General features: G+C 41.1%; 1 protein-coding gene across 1 annotated transcript in view; it reads right to left on the bottom strand.

Moving 5' to 3' along the window:
* Positions 1-16,379, bottom strand: part of TMEM117 (transmembrane protein 117) — a 497,557-nt gene that overhangs the window by 17,068 nt on the left and 464,110 nt on the right. Inside the window, exon 7 of the mRNA XM_056117749.1 lies at positions 1,060-1,189. Coding sequence (XP_055973724.1) covers positions 1,060-1,189 — 130 coding nt within the window. The remainder of the gene's footprint in view (positions 1-1,059; positions 1,190-16,379) is intronic.

The following is a 16,379-nucleotide window of genomic DNA, read 5'->3' as shown; positions in this document are numbered from 1 at the left end:
TGCTATGGCAGGAACTGGGTTCTGCCTACATGAGCCATGCTCAGAACTAAGCTCTTGTCAGAGTGAATAATGAGAATGGAGGTGACAGAAATCAAACTCTGGGTTTCTTAGGGGCTATCACAACCCTAAGTTGTATCATTTGTTAAGAGAGCCTAGAGAGCTAAAACTCTAGATAACATATTAATTATACATATTTGTAGAATTACCAGAATTACTAGAATACTAACACATATTAATATTCTAGATAAATACTAATTCTAGACTTACAATAAGTCTTAGAACTATAAGTCAATCATCTAGTTTTCTGGACTATTCTGAGTATCAGCCATCTAAGGCAGAACGAAAACATCATTTATCATGTCTAAAGACCACTTTTTATTACCCTCTCAATTTGGCTTTGTGCTCTCTCTCTTCCCACCTTCCCTTCTCTCCCTCCCTCTTCCCTCTCTCTCTCCTTTTTCTATCTCTCTTCCTCTCCCCCTCCCTCCACCTCTCTCCCTCTCTCTATCTCCCCCCTTTTCTCAGATTCTCTAAATATTGCTGTTAATACTTCACAGCTAGTCTGCTACTGAAATTCTTTGGCAAAGCAATGGACCCAAAAGCTCCTTGGTAAGGTCTAAGTTTTTTTTTTCTGACTTCCCTTTCCTCATTTCAGCTCCTTAAGAAATGAGATGGCCAGGCTTATCTCCCACACAGCCACACAGCAAGAACAAACAGGACATCAAGCACAGTTTGGTGACTGCTTCATGGTGTTGTTGGGAAGTTAATATCCTTGAGGTGCCATAGCTTGTGGCCGACTTTCATAGTCCTAGGTTTCCCAGTATCCCTGGTGAGAGGTTGAGAGAGAGAAGGTAGAGATTCCCTCCTCCAGGCTGCCGTGTGTGTCCTCCGCACTTCACACAAGTCGCCAGAGAATCCCACTGGCAAAAGAATCACCTTGCATCATTGTAAAAAATAAAAGCACATTTTAGTTGCCTGACTCAAAAATGTCACCATTTTTTTTTAGCAGCCAACATGACTCTAGCTTGGAAAGAAAATGTGTTGAAAGTCATGACATACCTGTTATGCGAATACTATGTTCCTTTTTAAAGATCTTCCCGAAGAAAGGAATCTTGAACTGCATTTGAGTGGTGTGTAACCCAGGAAGGTTTACATCAACCATTCCCATGAAATGTGGAAATTCCCAATCCTGTCGGAAAAAATCAACATAAGAGCTTATTTGTGATGTGTCTTTGTTCTTAAGCAGCAAAATACCCCAAAATTGACTCTTTATAAGCACTCATTTTAAAATCATCTCAATTTGGCCAGCTGTTAAATATATCAGTTTCATCCAGTGATTGTTATATTATGTACATTAGGCAGTGGTGTGTATTCAAAATCAATATTTAGATACAGCTTATGTTATCAGATTCTTTTTAATTTGGTAAAAAGAAAGTGATACACATTTGATTTGCACCCATATATGTTCTTTTCTTTCATGTGTAGAATCTTAAATTTTATTGAATGTACGTTATCCATATTTTATCAATTCAAGGCAAGTCTTTCCACTACTCTTAAAAAACAAACACTATAGAAGCATATTTTTCTGGAGAAGATAAAGAAAAGTTCGGATTCATCTAAGCAAGATCCATTTATTTTACTAATCACACCTGCCAACAACTATATGAAATGTAAATTTTTCAAAGACTGCTACAGTTTAGTATCAATATAAACAAGTTATGAAGGGTCAGGAATGCTAGTGTGCAATATTAAGTGATGTAGGCAGGTAGACAGGGAAGGCCCCCTCCCAAGGCAATGAATGGCAAAAGCCAGCCCTGCAGAAAACAGGAACTATGGCCTGATAAGACCCTCTCCTGGCTCCAGCAACAGACCCAGAGAAGCTCCTGGAGGAACAAAAGGCCAGGAAAGGAATTTCAAAGAAGACCATCACCATTTCCAACCCCCTGGGAACCTTAGCAATGGACTTTGACCAACGTAGAAGCCCACACGGGGGCAGGTTGGAGAAACCCTATAAAGGCCACCTTGAACCAAGGAAGTGTGCACTTTTGCTGCCGGAGCGCGTGTGCTGCGGCCGCATCTTCCCTCTTGAGATGTGTACTTTCATGCTTTCGAGTCCAGTATTGGGATGTGTCTGTGGGCTCTTTCTCCGCCCTTGGAGAAGCCTGTGTTCTCTCTCTCTCTCTCTCTCTCTCTCTCTCTCTCTCTCTCTCTCTCTCTCTCCTTATTCCCCCCTCCACACCTTCAAAATCCCTCCAAATAAAATCTATTTACTTCGCTGCTTGTCTGCTCCTGAAATTCCTTTCTGTGAGGCAAGAACCCAGTAACCCTGGGTGGCCAGAGGTGGATGAGGAGATAGTGACCGTCTTTCTCCTCCCTGGGTGGCTTCACATAAATCACCCATGGGGCACACTGACATCATAAGTAATGGATTAATTTCAAGATTGTCATTAATTAATTCCTTGCTGTCAAAACAAAATCAAGAGTGAGGTCCTTCTCTCTTCTTAGGAAGGAAAACAGATACAGTCAAAGATAATTTTCTAGGTTTTTCACCTGCTCTTGGGTTTTGAATAAAAGGACAAATTAAAAGTTTATAACTAGCATGGGAAGAAAAAAATATGCTAATATGCAGGAACATTTGAGGCCACTGATGTCTAGGCATCTATTGTATGTATATGTATGAATATGTGTATTTCACTTTTTGTTAAATAAATGATCACTAGATTAGCACAGTGGGTAAGGGGTTTGCCTTGCACACTGCCTACATGGCCAACACAGGTTCGATTCCTGCACCACTCTCGGAGAGTTTGGCAAGCTACTGAGAGTATCTTGCCTGCACAGCAAAACCTAGCAAGCTCCCCGTGACATATTCAATATGTCAAAAACAGTAACAACAAGTCTCACAATTTTTTGTGAGACGTTACTGGTGCCCGCCTGAGCAAAATCAATGAAAAATGGGAGGACAGTGTAACAGAGTGTTAGTCATTTAAGGGAACATTAAAAATAACTTGAAAATAAAATTAATTTATTAATCCAATTTCTTAGTATGACTATGTTAAATTTTTTCTTGATTTCTGTATATGCAGCTGATAAAGATATGCTAATATTTGAGGGCTTGAACATTTTAGGAGTTTTCACATCATTATGGTCCTTTTGTTATGAAAAATTGGCTAAAGCCTTGGAGGGAAGAATTTGTGAACTGTGGTAACCAGCACAGCTTTCATTGTTTATTGTTTTAATTTTATGATCTATAGATCTGTAGGATAACACTGTTTTGTCCTTCCTTAATAACCTCAGTTAGTTTAGGTTTATTGGGTTGCTCCCATCACAGTGCTCCCATTCCTCTGTGTTTATTTGTAACTTTCTTTGTACTCTGTTGACCTCTAAATATTGTTTTTCTCTTCTCCCTAAGTCCTTTGCACAGTTTATTCAGAGCAATGTTCTTTTTGTATGGACACAAGAAGACATGCTTTTGTAATGTGACTCTCAGTGATATTTTCCTCCTGGGCATCTGTTTTCTCACCTAAACCTCAGCTGCCTTTACTTCCTAGTGCCCCCAAAAGCAGGGTCCTGAGGAGGGAGTGGATAGAACCAGGGCAAGCAGTAAGCTATGTGCTACCCTGGCATTGAGATGTACCTGGCCAAAACGCATAATGCTTGACTATAAGTTAAGAGCTTGGTCATGGACAAATGCTGTCATGTTCCAAAAAGTAATAACTAGATTTGGACCCTGCTAGGTTTAGGGATGATTAATCTGGCCTGAGCACTGTAGTCTGTCTGAGTCTGTGGCAAGATGTTCCCAGGAGAGCTGCCCTACAAGCCTCAATGTTATCTCTTACTGTGTCCATACAAAAATAGCTAGTATTGATATGTTGATAGACTGAGGAAAAGAGAAAAACATCTTAAGGGGTATTTTGCCCTTGGGCAATCAGGAAGGGTTTTGGAATATTGTAGGTGGTGTTCCCTTTGAACTTGGTGGGCCCTCAGGAAAGGCTTTCTTATGTTGATTTGGCTATCTGACTGGGGTCAGGGTGGCAAGATGGACCTCAGAGAGACTAACAAGGGGGACAGAGAGAGAAGAATGTAGAGGAATACAGGAGCAGGCTTGTGGAGAGAGAGAGAGAGAGCCCAGGCTGCGAGATGGAGCACAGAGAGAAGAGCGGGAGAGACAGGAGACTGGAATGACGAGCAGTGTGAGACCAGAATAGGAGTCTCAGAGAGACTGGGTCAGGCTCCTGGCGAGAGAATGGAATAAATGGCAACTGATCAATCTACCAGCTAGGACCTCGTCTCCCCTGTTGTCTGCCCCACGGCCTGGTCTACCCTGGCTGCAGGAACAGCCCAGGCCCACCCCGAACGCGGGCGGCTAGGGGCAGAGTCATTGGGGCCTACCCCTGGCCACCCTTAAAGAATTTTTACATAGATAATTACAAATCATAAGAAATAAATATAGAAAAAGAAAATTAAAATGATGCGATTTCATCCCTTCCTATTTGCATGCATCTTGCTGACTTCATTATTTATCTCCCTGTTATTTTTAGACATTAGCAGCAAACAGACATGTATTGAGGGATTATAAAAACCCAATACATTAGAGCTAAATAAATTTGAAATATTAAAATACTTCGATAAATTTCAGTAGAAAATAGATCATAAATTCTTGTGTTTTATTTCTAAACTACGGCATTTTATTAGAATATATTTTTTCTCCACTGGTACTATCTTGTTCTTTGTATGTGACTTAACTCTTGCAAAGAGAACTGAAATTAAATTTGAACTTTTTGTGAACTACCAATGATCTAATATTCCGTATGAAAAATTATTATTTAAAATTTTAATGTCATGATTTAAGGAAAAGAAATAATCCTACATTATTCACTTATCACTTAACTTCCCGTTAGTCGTCGATTTGCTCGAGCGGGCGCCAGTAACGTCTCCATTTGTCCCTGTCGCGTGCTAGTGTAGCCCAATGGCATCTGTTCCCTCCGGGAACATGAAGGGCCTCAAACCGATCGTTCATGATCTTCAGGAAGAAGTCTGACCATCTGGTAGGTGGGCGGCCACGCGGTCTCTTGACATCCCGTGGAATCCAATCAGTAACAGCTCTAGTCCAACGGTCGTCTTTAAATCTCATTACGTGACCAGCCCATCTGATTTTCGACACCTTGGCAAATGAGACAGCGTCCCTGATCCTTGATCGTCGACGGATGTCAGAACTCCGGATTCTTTCTCTCAATTGAGTGAAACGTGATATTCCAAGCATAGCTCTTTCTATTCTTCTTTGGGAGACCTGAATGGCGTTCTCATCTTGTTTGCGTAGGGCCCAGGTCTCTGAGGCATATGTTAATGCAGGAAGAACAGTGGAATCAAAGAGATGTGCCCGGATCCGGAGGTTCTTCGTCCTCTTAGCTATTTCTTCGACGTTCTTGAAGGCGTTCCAAGCCGCTCTCTTCCTCCTGCGCAGCTCGGGTGCCAGGTCATTTGTCATGTTGACCTCTCGACCTAGGTAGACATAGCTGTTGCATTCGGAGATGGTCGTTCCATTGAGAGCGAATGGGGCGTCAGGAACAAGGCTGTTTCTCATAAACATTGTCTTCGTAAGATTCAGCTGTAGTCCTACCTTTCCACACTCACGGTCAAAGTCGGCCAGCATTTGTGCCGCTTGGCTGATGTTTGGTGTTATTAAAACAATATCATCAGCAAAGCGGAGGTGGTGTAATTGCCGACCATCTATCTTCACTCCCATTCCTTCCCATTCCAGTCATCGCATGATGTTCTCGAGGGTGGCACTGAAGAGTTTTGGTGAAATGGTATCACCCTGCCGCACCCCTCTCTTGACATCAACGATCACTTCTTTGTAGAATGGTGAGATCCTGGTAGTGAATCCGCAATACAGCTCACGGAGGATCCTGATGTATTGGGCTTGAATGCCCTGATTGGCTAGGGCTTCAATGACCGCTTCCGTCTCAACAGAATCAAAGGCCTTCTTTAAATCAATGAACGTTAAGCAGAGCGGCATCTTGAACTCCCGAGAAACCTCAATGAGCTTGGTTATTGTGTGGATATGGTCGATGGTGCTGAATCCTTTGCGGAACCCTGCTTGCTCGCATGGTTGTCCTTCATCTAGTGTTCTGCCAATCCTATTCAGGATGACTCGAGTGAACAACTTGTAGATGACAGACAATAGGCAGATCGGGCGATAGTTGCCAATGTCATGGATGTCTCCCTTCTTGAACAGTAGTACGGTCCTGCTGGTTTTCCATTGGGACGGAACCTTGCATTCAGACAGGTAGCGAGTGAAGAGCCGAGCCAGTGTATTGATGAGTACTGACGGCAGGTTCTTCAGGTGTTCAGGTCTGACCTTGTCTGGGCCGGGTGCTGTTTGTTTCTTTACCGACGAAATGGCGTGTCGGATTTCGGAGGGGAGAACGTTGGGAACAACATACCCATCCTGTGGAATTTGGTATGTAGGCAAGTGGACATGGCTATCGAAGAGATTTGAGTAGAAGTCATGGATAATCTTCTCCATTGCCGTTCTGGAGGATGTGATGGATCCATCAGGACGTCGGAGGGCAGTCATCTTGGTCTTATAGTTGGCGAAGGACAGGCGGGCCTTACGAATACTTTTCCCGGCTTCTGCCGCATCTACCAGTACTTCTGCTCTTCTCTCCTTGAGGTCTTCCTTGATCACATCTCTGCACTGCTTTGCAAGCTCGGACGTTAGCTTGCGGTTGCCTGAGGCATGCGCCAAACCACGCTGGCGAATTAGCTCAAGAGTTTTTGAAGATAGGCGACTTTTTGTGGCTATTTCTCTCTTGGCGTTCCTCGCACATTCATGGAGGTGCTGAACCAGTCGATCGTATTCCTCGTCAATGTTGTCAACAGTGGCATCTTCCCATGTTGCCGCAATAGTACCAAATAGTTCCCAGTTGGTGGTCATTCTGGGAGTTCTCTTTTTGAACTTTGCAGCCCTTTCTCCCCGCTCTGTGAAGTAGAATTTTGCACGAAGGAGACGGTGGTCCGATCCCGTTCGAAATTTTGGGACAGCAGCGACATCAGTCAGGCAAAACCGTCGACTGAATATGATGTGGTCTATTTCGTTGTGGAATCGTCCACCGGGAGACTCCCATGTCCATCGTTTAGATTCTGCCTTCTGGAACTGTGAGTTACCATGGATGGTCTTGGTCGACATGATGAACTCTGACAGTCTCTCACCCTGTTCGTTCCATTCTAGGCCATGGGTCCCGATGTGAAGTTCTTCAGCTGATCTTCTCGGTCCTATCTTGGCATTAAAATCACCCACAATGATCTTGTAGAAGGTGTGGTCTTCTTTATAGAACTTCTCTAGCTCCATGTAGAACTTCTCGATTTCTCTTTCATCATAATGAGATGTTGGTGCGTAGACAACGAAGATAGAAACTGCAGGCAGTGAGCCACATCTATTCAAATGTAAATGTCCGATTCGGGTTGTTAGGCATTCGAATGAATCAATGCTCTTGGCCAAGTTTGTGTTGACAAGGACACCGATGCCTCCAACACCTCTTTTATCGCATGTTCCGAGGAACAATTCTTCTCCAGTGTCGAAAACGGCATGGTGAGATTCGTGCCTTCTTGTCTCGGTCAGACCAATGATGTCATACTTGATCATTCGCGCTTGTATCATCAGGTCCTCGATGGATGCATCTGATGCTAGCGTATGTGCATTGAAAGTACAGACGATCATTTTTGTCTTCCTTCGTTGTGGCAGCCTAGGTCGGCCTTGAGATTTTGTCGGCCTCTCCTTTCTCATCCTTCTCAGTTCTGCCATGTCGGTGAAGCCTTCAGTGTCAGGTGAATGAGACCAGTTGTAGTTACTGGTTTTGGCATATCGAATACACAGCGGATAGCTTGCCAGGCTCTTCCGTGCGGGCGGAATACTCTCGGTAGCTTGCCAGTCTTTCCGAGAGGGATAGAGGCTTTTGGGATGACCTCTAATCACCCTTGTAGGTGTTACCATATTTGAACCCTATCAAATATGGTACGACAATTCCAGAAGATGGGTATTTAGTGTCTTATGATGTGTCGCGCGGCCGCTTGCGGCCGCGCGGGTCCGGAAATCGTCCTGGAGTGTGGCGACGGCTGGGTAGTGGAAGTCGTGTCGAGAGTGGAAGTCTGCCAGTGGGGTATTTATCTGGGTAGGGTGGGTCTCCTACATTATTACCAGACAACATTATTACTGAGAAAAGAGAAGAATAGTCAGGGTGAGATATGGTCAGTAATCTTTGATAAAGGTGTTAAAAAAAAATGAAGCGGAATAAGGAAAGTCTTTTCAACTAGTAGTGTTGGTGAAACTGATCAGATATAAGAACAAAAGAAGAACCTATTTTCCATGTCTTAAGTCTAATGCAGAATATTCACCCATCCCCAGAGTAAAAAGAATACAAAGAAAATGTTCTGGGTGATTCCTAAACTTCCTACTAAGGATATACAATTCCCCAGTTACCTTACTCTATCCTTTCTATTCTCAAAAGCAATAGCTACTGAATTTGCCCTCTTCATCTAGTCTTCTACTTTCAATCTTGACTTCCTGAAGACAAGAGCATGAACAACACACTCATAATAGTAATTTGCTAGAGTGTTATTGTTTTGGAAGAACATTCATGGGCTGTTCTCATTAACTTTTCATTTCACGATAGTAAATTTTTCTATTGTGTATGAAACTATTTTTAGTTTGAAATTAATCTCTAGAGATACCTTATAAACAATGATTAAAAGTGAAATCACCCCCCCAAAGTTTTAGTTATTTCACACCCACACTTGAAGATAGAAAGATGAATTTAGAAAATTCACAATAGAAGATATAGGAGAAATTCTAGCTCTTTTTATATAGATGATGAGAGTATTGTCTTTGTTTTTAAAGGATTTTTGCTCGAGCGGGCCCAGTAACGTCTCCATTGGAGACTTTGTTGTTACTGTGTCTGGCATATCAAATACTCTCGGTAGCTTGCCGGGCTCTCGAGAGGGGCGGAGGAATCGAACTCGAGTCGGCCATGTTGGCTGCGTGCAAGGCAGACGCCCTACCCGCTGTGCTATAGTTTTTTTAAAAAAAGAAGGAATTAGGAGAGGGAATTTGGAAGAGAAGTAGTTTGTCAGGTAATGAATAAAAAGGAAAGATTAATAAAATGATGCAATACATAAATTTTCTTAGATCGTCCATTTCATGTTATTTTTGATAATCACCACACATAATTTTGTTCTCAAAATTCTCTAGTCTTGTTCCATTCCCTTGTCCCTGAATAATTTTTTTACATTAAACATTCCTTTGTCTTAATTAAGAAAAATGTAAGCACATTCCTGACTAAAGCAACTGTTTTTGTGGAGTTTTCACATTCTTTTCCAGACTATGTGGAATTTTTTTTTTCCAGGATATTTCAGTTTCCTCCAAAATCTCAAATATCAGGATTATTGGTATATCTAAATTGTCCTTTTCTGAATTTCTGAATTAACATTGTGTGTGTGTGTGTGTGTGTGTGTGTGTGTGTGTATTTGAATGGATAAGTGGGCTTGGCTGTGGAAGGGCGTCCTTTACAGAATTGGTGCATCTCTACTGGCTCAGAACTCTGAACTGGAACAAGTGGGTTAGAAATAAATTGATATGGATCATTGTTTAATATGTAAAATATATGAATTACTGTTTGATATATTATTTAACATATTAAAAATATATTGCTTTTGTTTAAAGAGTTCAAAAAGTTTTCATTCTTAGTTTAACATGTATAGTGATGACTGGTGAAGAAAAATGCAACGCAGGAATTTAAGTCATTTCTATCAATTAGCCTATGAAAAAAACTAGTTTTATTGGTCACAGTACTGTGCAAAGTTTAATTTTAAGAACTTATTGATAATATTAAATGAGGATGTACTTTACTTGAGCTTTTCAAAATTTTTCATTAGAATATTTTTAAAATATTTTAAGCACAACATTTTTAAATGTTTTTACTTAAAAATTATTTCAACACTCTGATTGAAATAAAAATTATTTTAAGCCCATCATATCAAAAATGATGACTGTTTTTCACACATAAAACATTTCAACACCACACTCTTCTCAGTGTCAGCTTCCCTCCAAACTGTCCCAGTGTCCTGCACTCATTCTATCCCTCCACCTCCCCTTCCTCTGGCTTGTTTCTTACTGAAGACCAGCTCTAAGCTGCCACTGGGCACTTGTTATTCTCCTCGTATTTTCTTTAGATCCCACATATAACAGACCTCATGCTGTGTCACCTCTGGCCTTCCGACTTAACTTCATACAGCATGATACTCTACAGATCCATTCATGTAGCAACAAGTTGCATGATTTCATCTTTTCTTACAGCCAACTATGTAGATGTATCATTGTTTCTTTATCTGCTCATCTTTTCAAGGACATTGGATTATTTCCAGATTTGGATTATTGTGAATAGTGATGCATTGAGGGTAGGAGTGCAAATATATTTTCTGAATAGAGTTTCTGGGCACTTGGGGAAGATGCCATGAAGTGAAATTGTTATATCATACAGAAACTCAATTTCTAATCTTTTGAAAAGTGTGCTTCTTGTTTTCCAAAAAGGCTGATCAGTTCACATTCCTACCAGCAATGCACAAGGGTCTCTGTTCACCTATATCCATGTGAACACTGGTTGTATTTATGCTTTGTGATGTGTACCCGTCTCACTGAAGTGATAATTTATCATTGTCTTTTAAATTTGCATTTCCCTGATCAGTGATGCAGAGAAACTTTTTATATACTTTCTGACCATCTGTGTGGTTTCTTTGAGGAAGTTTCAGTCTGTCTCTTTTCCCAATTTTTTGATTGGGTTAGTTGATGTTTTTCTTGTAAAGTTCTATTTGTGCTTTATTTATAGTGGATGTTAACTCTTTGTTACATGAGTGGTAGGCAAATATTTTCTCCCAGTATGAGAGCAGTCTTTTCATTCTGCTTTACATTTTTTTGCAGAGAAGTTTGTTCATTTAATGAAGTTACACTTATCTAGTCACTGGCATTGTCATTAAAGATCCCTCTGTATTTAATGTTATGAATTTCTACATATTTTTCCTCAGCATAATTTATGGATTCAGTTCTGATATTGAAATTTTTAATGCATGCTGATTTGAATTTTGTATATGGTGTTGGAAGGGGTCCAACACCATATACAAAATTCATTTTTTTTGCATGTGGCCAACGATTTTTCCCTGCAGCATTTGAAGAGACTTTCCACTGTATGTTTTTTGATCCATTGCCAAAGATTAATTTAGATACCTGGGGATCTATCTCTTAATTCTCAGTTTTATTCCACTAGTGTAAAAGTATGACGTTATTCTAATACCACATTGTTTTTATGCTACAGCTTTATAATATAATTTAAATTGGGAAAAAAATTCTTCCATATTGTTTTAGGATAGATATTATTGGAAACTCTGAATTTTGTGAAGGCATATAAAATTCAAAGGTATTTGATATATGTCTTAAATCAACATCACAAATGTTTTATACAGAAAATGCATTGAATGTATTTTGTGTATAGCAATTTTGTGTATAGCAATTTTGGGAAGATTTTCATTTTGACAATATTAATCCTTCTAATCTCTGAACAGAGATATATTTCCATTTTCTTGTTTACACTTTTTTTGCATGTTTTTATGTTTATTGAAATATTCCGATAATATTTTATGTTTTTTAATTGAATCACTGTGAGTAGACCTTTACAAAGGTGTTCATGATTGGTCTTCAGTCATATAGTGTTCCGTGTTCCAACACCCATCCCTCCACCAGTGTACATTTCCCAGTACCAATGTCCCGAAGTGGTTCCCTCCCACCATCGTCTCTCTCTCTCTCTCTCTCTCTCTCTCTCTCTCTCTCTCTCTCTCTCTCTCTCTCTCTCTTTCTCTCTCTCTCTCTCCCTCTCCCTCTTCCTCTCTCCCTCTCTCCTTTTGGGCATTGTGGTTTGCAATACAGATACTGAAAGGTTAATGCATATCACTTTACCTATTTTTAACACTAATCTTATTCATCATGATCATTTTCAACTATTATTGTCATACTGTTTCCATCTCCATTTTACCTACCCACCACCCCCCACACACACTTGTGGTAGATTTCAACCGTTTACCAGTCCTCCTAGGTCTGTTTTCCCTGGTATTGAATATTAGTCTTCTACTATATATTTTTAATATACTACAAATGAATAGTCATTCTGTATCTGTCCCTCTTTTTCTGAGTCATTTCATTCAGCATGATACTCTCCATGTCCATCCACTTATAGGAAAATTTCATGACCTAATTTTTCCTAATAGCTGTGTAGTATTTCATGATGTAGATGTGCCAAACTTTCTTTATCCACTATCTGTTTTCAGGCACTCAAGTTGTTTCCCAGTTCTGGTTGTTGTGAATAGTGCTGCAAAGAACATAGAAGTGCAGATGGTGTTTCTGTTTTGTGGTTTTGGACTCCCAGGGTATATTCCCAGGAAGGATATTGCTGGGTCAAATGGAAGCTCTATTTCTAGTATTTTGAGCAATGTCCAGATTGTTTTCCAAAAAGGCTGGACCAGTCGGCATTCCCACCACCAATGAATTAAGGTCCCTTTCTCCCTGCATCCACAAGCACTAGTTGTTCTTGATCTTTTGAAATGTGCCAGTCTCTGTGATATCTCACTGTTGTTTTAATTTGCATCTCCTTGAGGATTAGTGATGAAGAACATTTTTTTCATGTGCCTTTTGGCAATTCAAATTTCTTCTTTGAAGAAATTTCTTTTCATTTTATGTCCCCATTTTTTGATGAGGTTGAATTTTTTCCCTTCCAGAGGTCAACCAGTGTCTTGTATATCTTTGATATGCACCCCTTTCAAAAGGGTATTGGGTGAATAATCTTTAGGCTGTGAGATTGAATAACAAAGCTTTCATGTTTCAGATTCGGCCACATAGTGATGGAACACCCATCCCTCCATCAGTGCACATTTTCCACCACCAATATCCCTTCCCCCCAACCTGCCAGTCCTCACTCTGCCTCTTTCTAGTTTTGGGCATTATGTTTTGCTCAAATTCTCCCAACCTCATTCAAGCCTACCTGCCAGGGGGGCAGAAGCTAGATAACATATTTTCTATTGATCATTTTGAATATCATAAGAGCTCATGCAGCTGCAATTGTAAATTTAAATTTCTAGATTGTAAATAGTTGGGTTCCAGAGACATCTCTGTATGGCACTAATCCATTTTGAGATTCAATTGTGAGTCTCTGGGCCAGGGCTGTTGGTGCGATAAAATGGCACCTGAAGCAAATTGTGGGCATGACAGCCAGTCTGCTAGGAAGGAGGGGTCCTGGGGAGGGACAGCCTGGGTTCTCTGCCACCATGCAGCCTGGAGATTTCATACTGAAACCCACATACTGGGGGGCCTTGCTTGTGGAAGCTCTTGGTCACCGGGATTCCATCCGGACTAGGCGGGAAGACTGCACTTGCTCCCTCTGGGGTGCCCTGGTAAAATTTGGCTCAGTATTTTGCCTGGAGAGATCTCCAGCGCTGTGGTGTCTTCAGGGAAATGCTCCTGCGTCCCTTTGCCAGAGGCTGTTGGTATGCTAAGATGATGCCTGGAGGGAAATAGTCCTGGAACCCCCATACCTAGGACTTGCTTATGGAAGCTCTTGATCACCAGGATTCAATCTGGAGCAGGCAGAGAGACTGCACCTGCTCCATCTGAGGTGCCCTGGTAAAATTGTCTTGGTATGGGGCCTGGAGAGATCTCTGGTGCTGTGTCTTCAGGAACTTGCTGCTGCATCTCTGGGCCAGGGCTGTTGGTGTGGTAAGATCCACATTACAAAATTTTCAGCAGATTACAGGATGGCACTGGAGTTGGTTGGTGGGGGTGACTGCCAGTGCTTCCATGTGTATTGGAAAGTGGGGGACGGTGGCCCACCCCAACTCTGAGAAAGCCTGGAGATTTCAGTCTCAAAACCCACATACCCAAATTTTCACAGATTATATCTTTGTGAGGTCTGTCCTGAGATGATGGAGTCAGGTAGGGGGGATGGCGGCAATTTTGGATTGTGGAATCAAGTGGCTGCTAGGGTCAGTGCATGGACGGGTCACCAGGTCAACCTGCCCCCCTCCAATTTGCCCCAGTCTGTTCAGCCATGCACAGGTCTGAGATTAACTGCAGATTTTGATCTCTTTCGAGATTTATCTATGGGTCTCTGAAATAAGGTCAATAAATGAGCTTGTATAGCTGAGCTGGAGATGGTTTGTGGGTATGGATCCCAAATGGCTTTGGCCATTTAATTTCTTGTTAAACTTGGCCCCAAGTTGTAAGGTCCTGGCTAAAGGCACAGCAGCTTTTTGGGGCATTAGGAAGCCTGAATACACCATCAGGATGCTGATACACTAGCCCTGCAGGTACAGTTTGAACTGTTGGCGGCACCATACCCCTGCAAAATCAGCAATGAAGAAACTTTCCTCAATATAGTCAAAGTCATATTGTGCCATATCGGGCTGCATTGTTATCATAGCGGGTAGGGCATTTGCCTTGCATGTGGCCGACCCAGGTTCATTTCCTCTGCCTCTCCCAGCGAGCCCAGCAAGCTACTGAGAGTATCCTGCCTGCATGGGAAAGCCTGGAAAGCTCCCCGTGGTGTATTCGATATGCCAAAAACAATAACAAGAAGTCTCAAGTGGAGACGTTACTGGTGCCTCCTCGAGCAAATCGATGAACAATGGGAGGACAGTGCTACAGTGCTACAGCCAAAGCCACCTACCAGAAGCGCACAGCAAGCATCATTCTCAATGGGGAGAAATTAAAATGCTTTCCTCTAAAACCAGGCACTAGTCAAGGTTGCCAGTTCTCACCACTCCTATTCAGTATAGTACTGGAAGTTCTGGGCATAGCAGTTAGGCAAGAAAAAGATACGAAGGGCATACAAATAGAAAGGAAGAAGTCAAGCTATCACCACTTGCAGATGGTATGATACTGTACTTAGAAAATCCTAAAGACTCTACAGAAAAGCTCCTAGAAACAATAGGTTGTATAGTAAAGTGGCAGGCTACAAAATCAATACCAAAAAGTCCATGGCTTTCCTACATACAAATAATATAGAGAAGAAAGAGACATTAAGAAAACAATTTTGTTCACAGTAATTCCTCAGAAAATCAAGTACCTTGGAATCAGCTTAACTAAAGAGGTGAACGACCTATACAAAGAAAATTACAAAAAATGACTTCAAGAAATAAAAGAGGAAATGGAGACACATCCCTTGCCTATGAGGAAATGGAAATGGAAATGGAGACACATCCCTTGCCTATGAGGAAGAGGAAATGGAAATGGAGACACATCCCTTGCCTATGGATAGGAAGGATTAACATTATTAAAATGGCAATACTCCTCAAAGCATTACACAGTGCATGCTCTCTCCTCCTCCCTCCCTCCATCTACTCTATCCCTCCCTCTCTCTCTCTCTCTCTCTCCATTTTTCTCTCTTCCATCTTAGCTAACCACAATTTTAGAAGAAAATCCATGACTTTTCCTCCACTAAGAAACTGTTCCAGGCATATCTGGCTTCTTTAATCAACGGAAAATTTGGCTAATAGATAACTACTGAGATTCTCTTGGCATAGTATGGCTATATTATCAGTTTTGTACATAGATTGTATACAACTTCTATAAGAGTCACAGTGCTATTTCTGTATAAATGTAAAGTAAGTATTTTGAACACAAGATCAAAATGCACAGTCAAGAGATTGATGAGGTAAGATTTCTTTGGCGACCAAGATCAGGGCAGAGAAAAGTGAATCCTGAGAATGCATATTATGAAATGTTCATTTAAATTATTAAGAAATGTTATTAATATTTATTAATTCAAAGCCTCCTTACTACTCTATTAATTTAACAATAGCTTCAGAGAGCTGTCATCTTCATGTTTCAAAGATGTAAGAATTATTTAAGCACTAGAATTATTAGACACACTGCAGATTTCATCACTTTATAGTTGTCTCCAATCTTTGTATCTTGATTCCAATATGAGAATCAGTTAATTTTCATTTAGATGGGCATGTTTCTCATATAAAAATAAACGAGCAGTAATCATGGTATATATCTAATCTTATGTCTCATATACTATGGCCTGCCCCCTATAGCAATAAGAATCACATTTGGACACAGACTTCCACATTATATTCAGATATGTACTTAGTATTGATGCATCTAGAGGCAATTCTGTCCAATTGTAAGTCTGTAATTTATGGGTCACAATTGGACAGAATTTCAGGTCAGTGTCAAGTTCATGAGCATGATGCTGTTAGGATATCCAGGATTTATCACTTCTACGAAGCATCTCATTGAGAAGCTTGCCTCGAGGCCAGAGCTTGCTACTATGCTGAGG

The sequence above is a fragment of the Sorex fumeus genome, unplaced genomic scaffold (genome assembly GCF_029834395.1).
Source record: "Sorex fumeus unplaced genomic scaffold, SorFum_2.1 ptg000036l, whole genome shotgun sequence".
Lineage (NCBI taxonomy): Eukaryota > Metazoa > Chordata > Mammalia > Eulipotyphla > Soricidae > Sorex > Sorex fumeus.
Note: the sequence above shows the minus strand (reverse complement) of the source record. Positions and strands in the feature narration are given on the sequence as shown.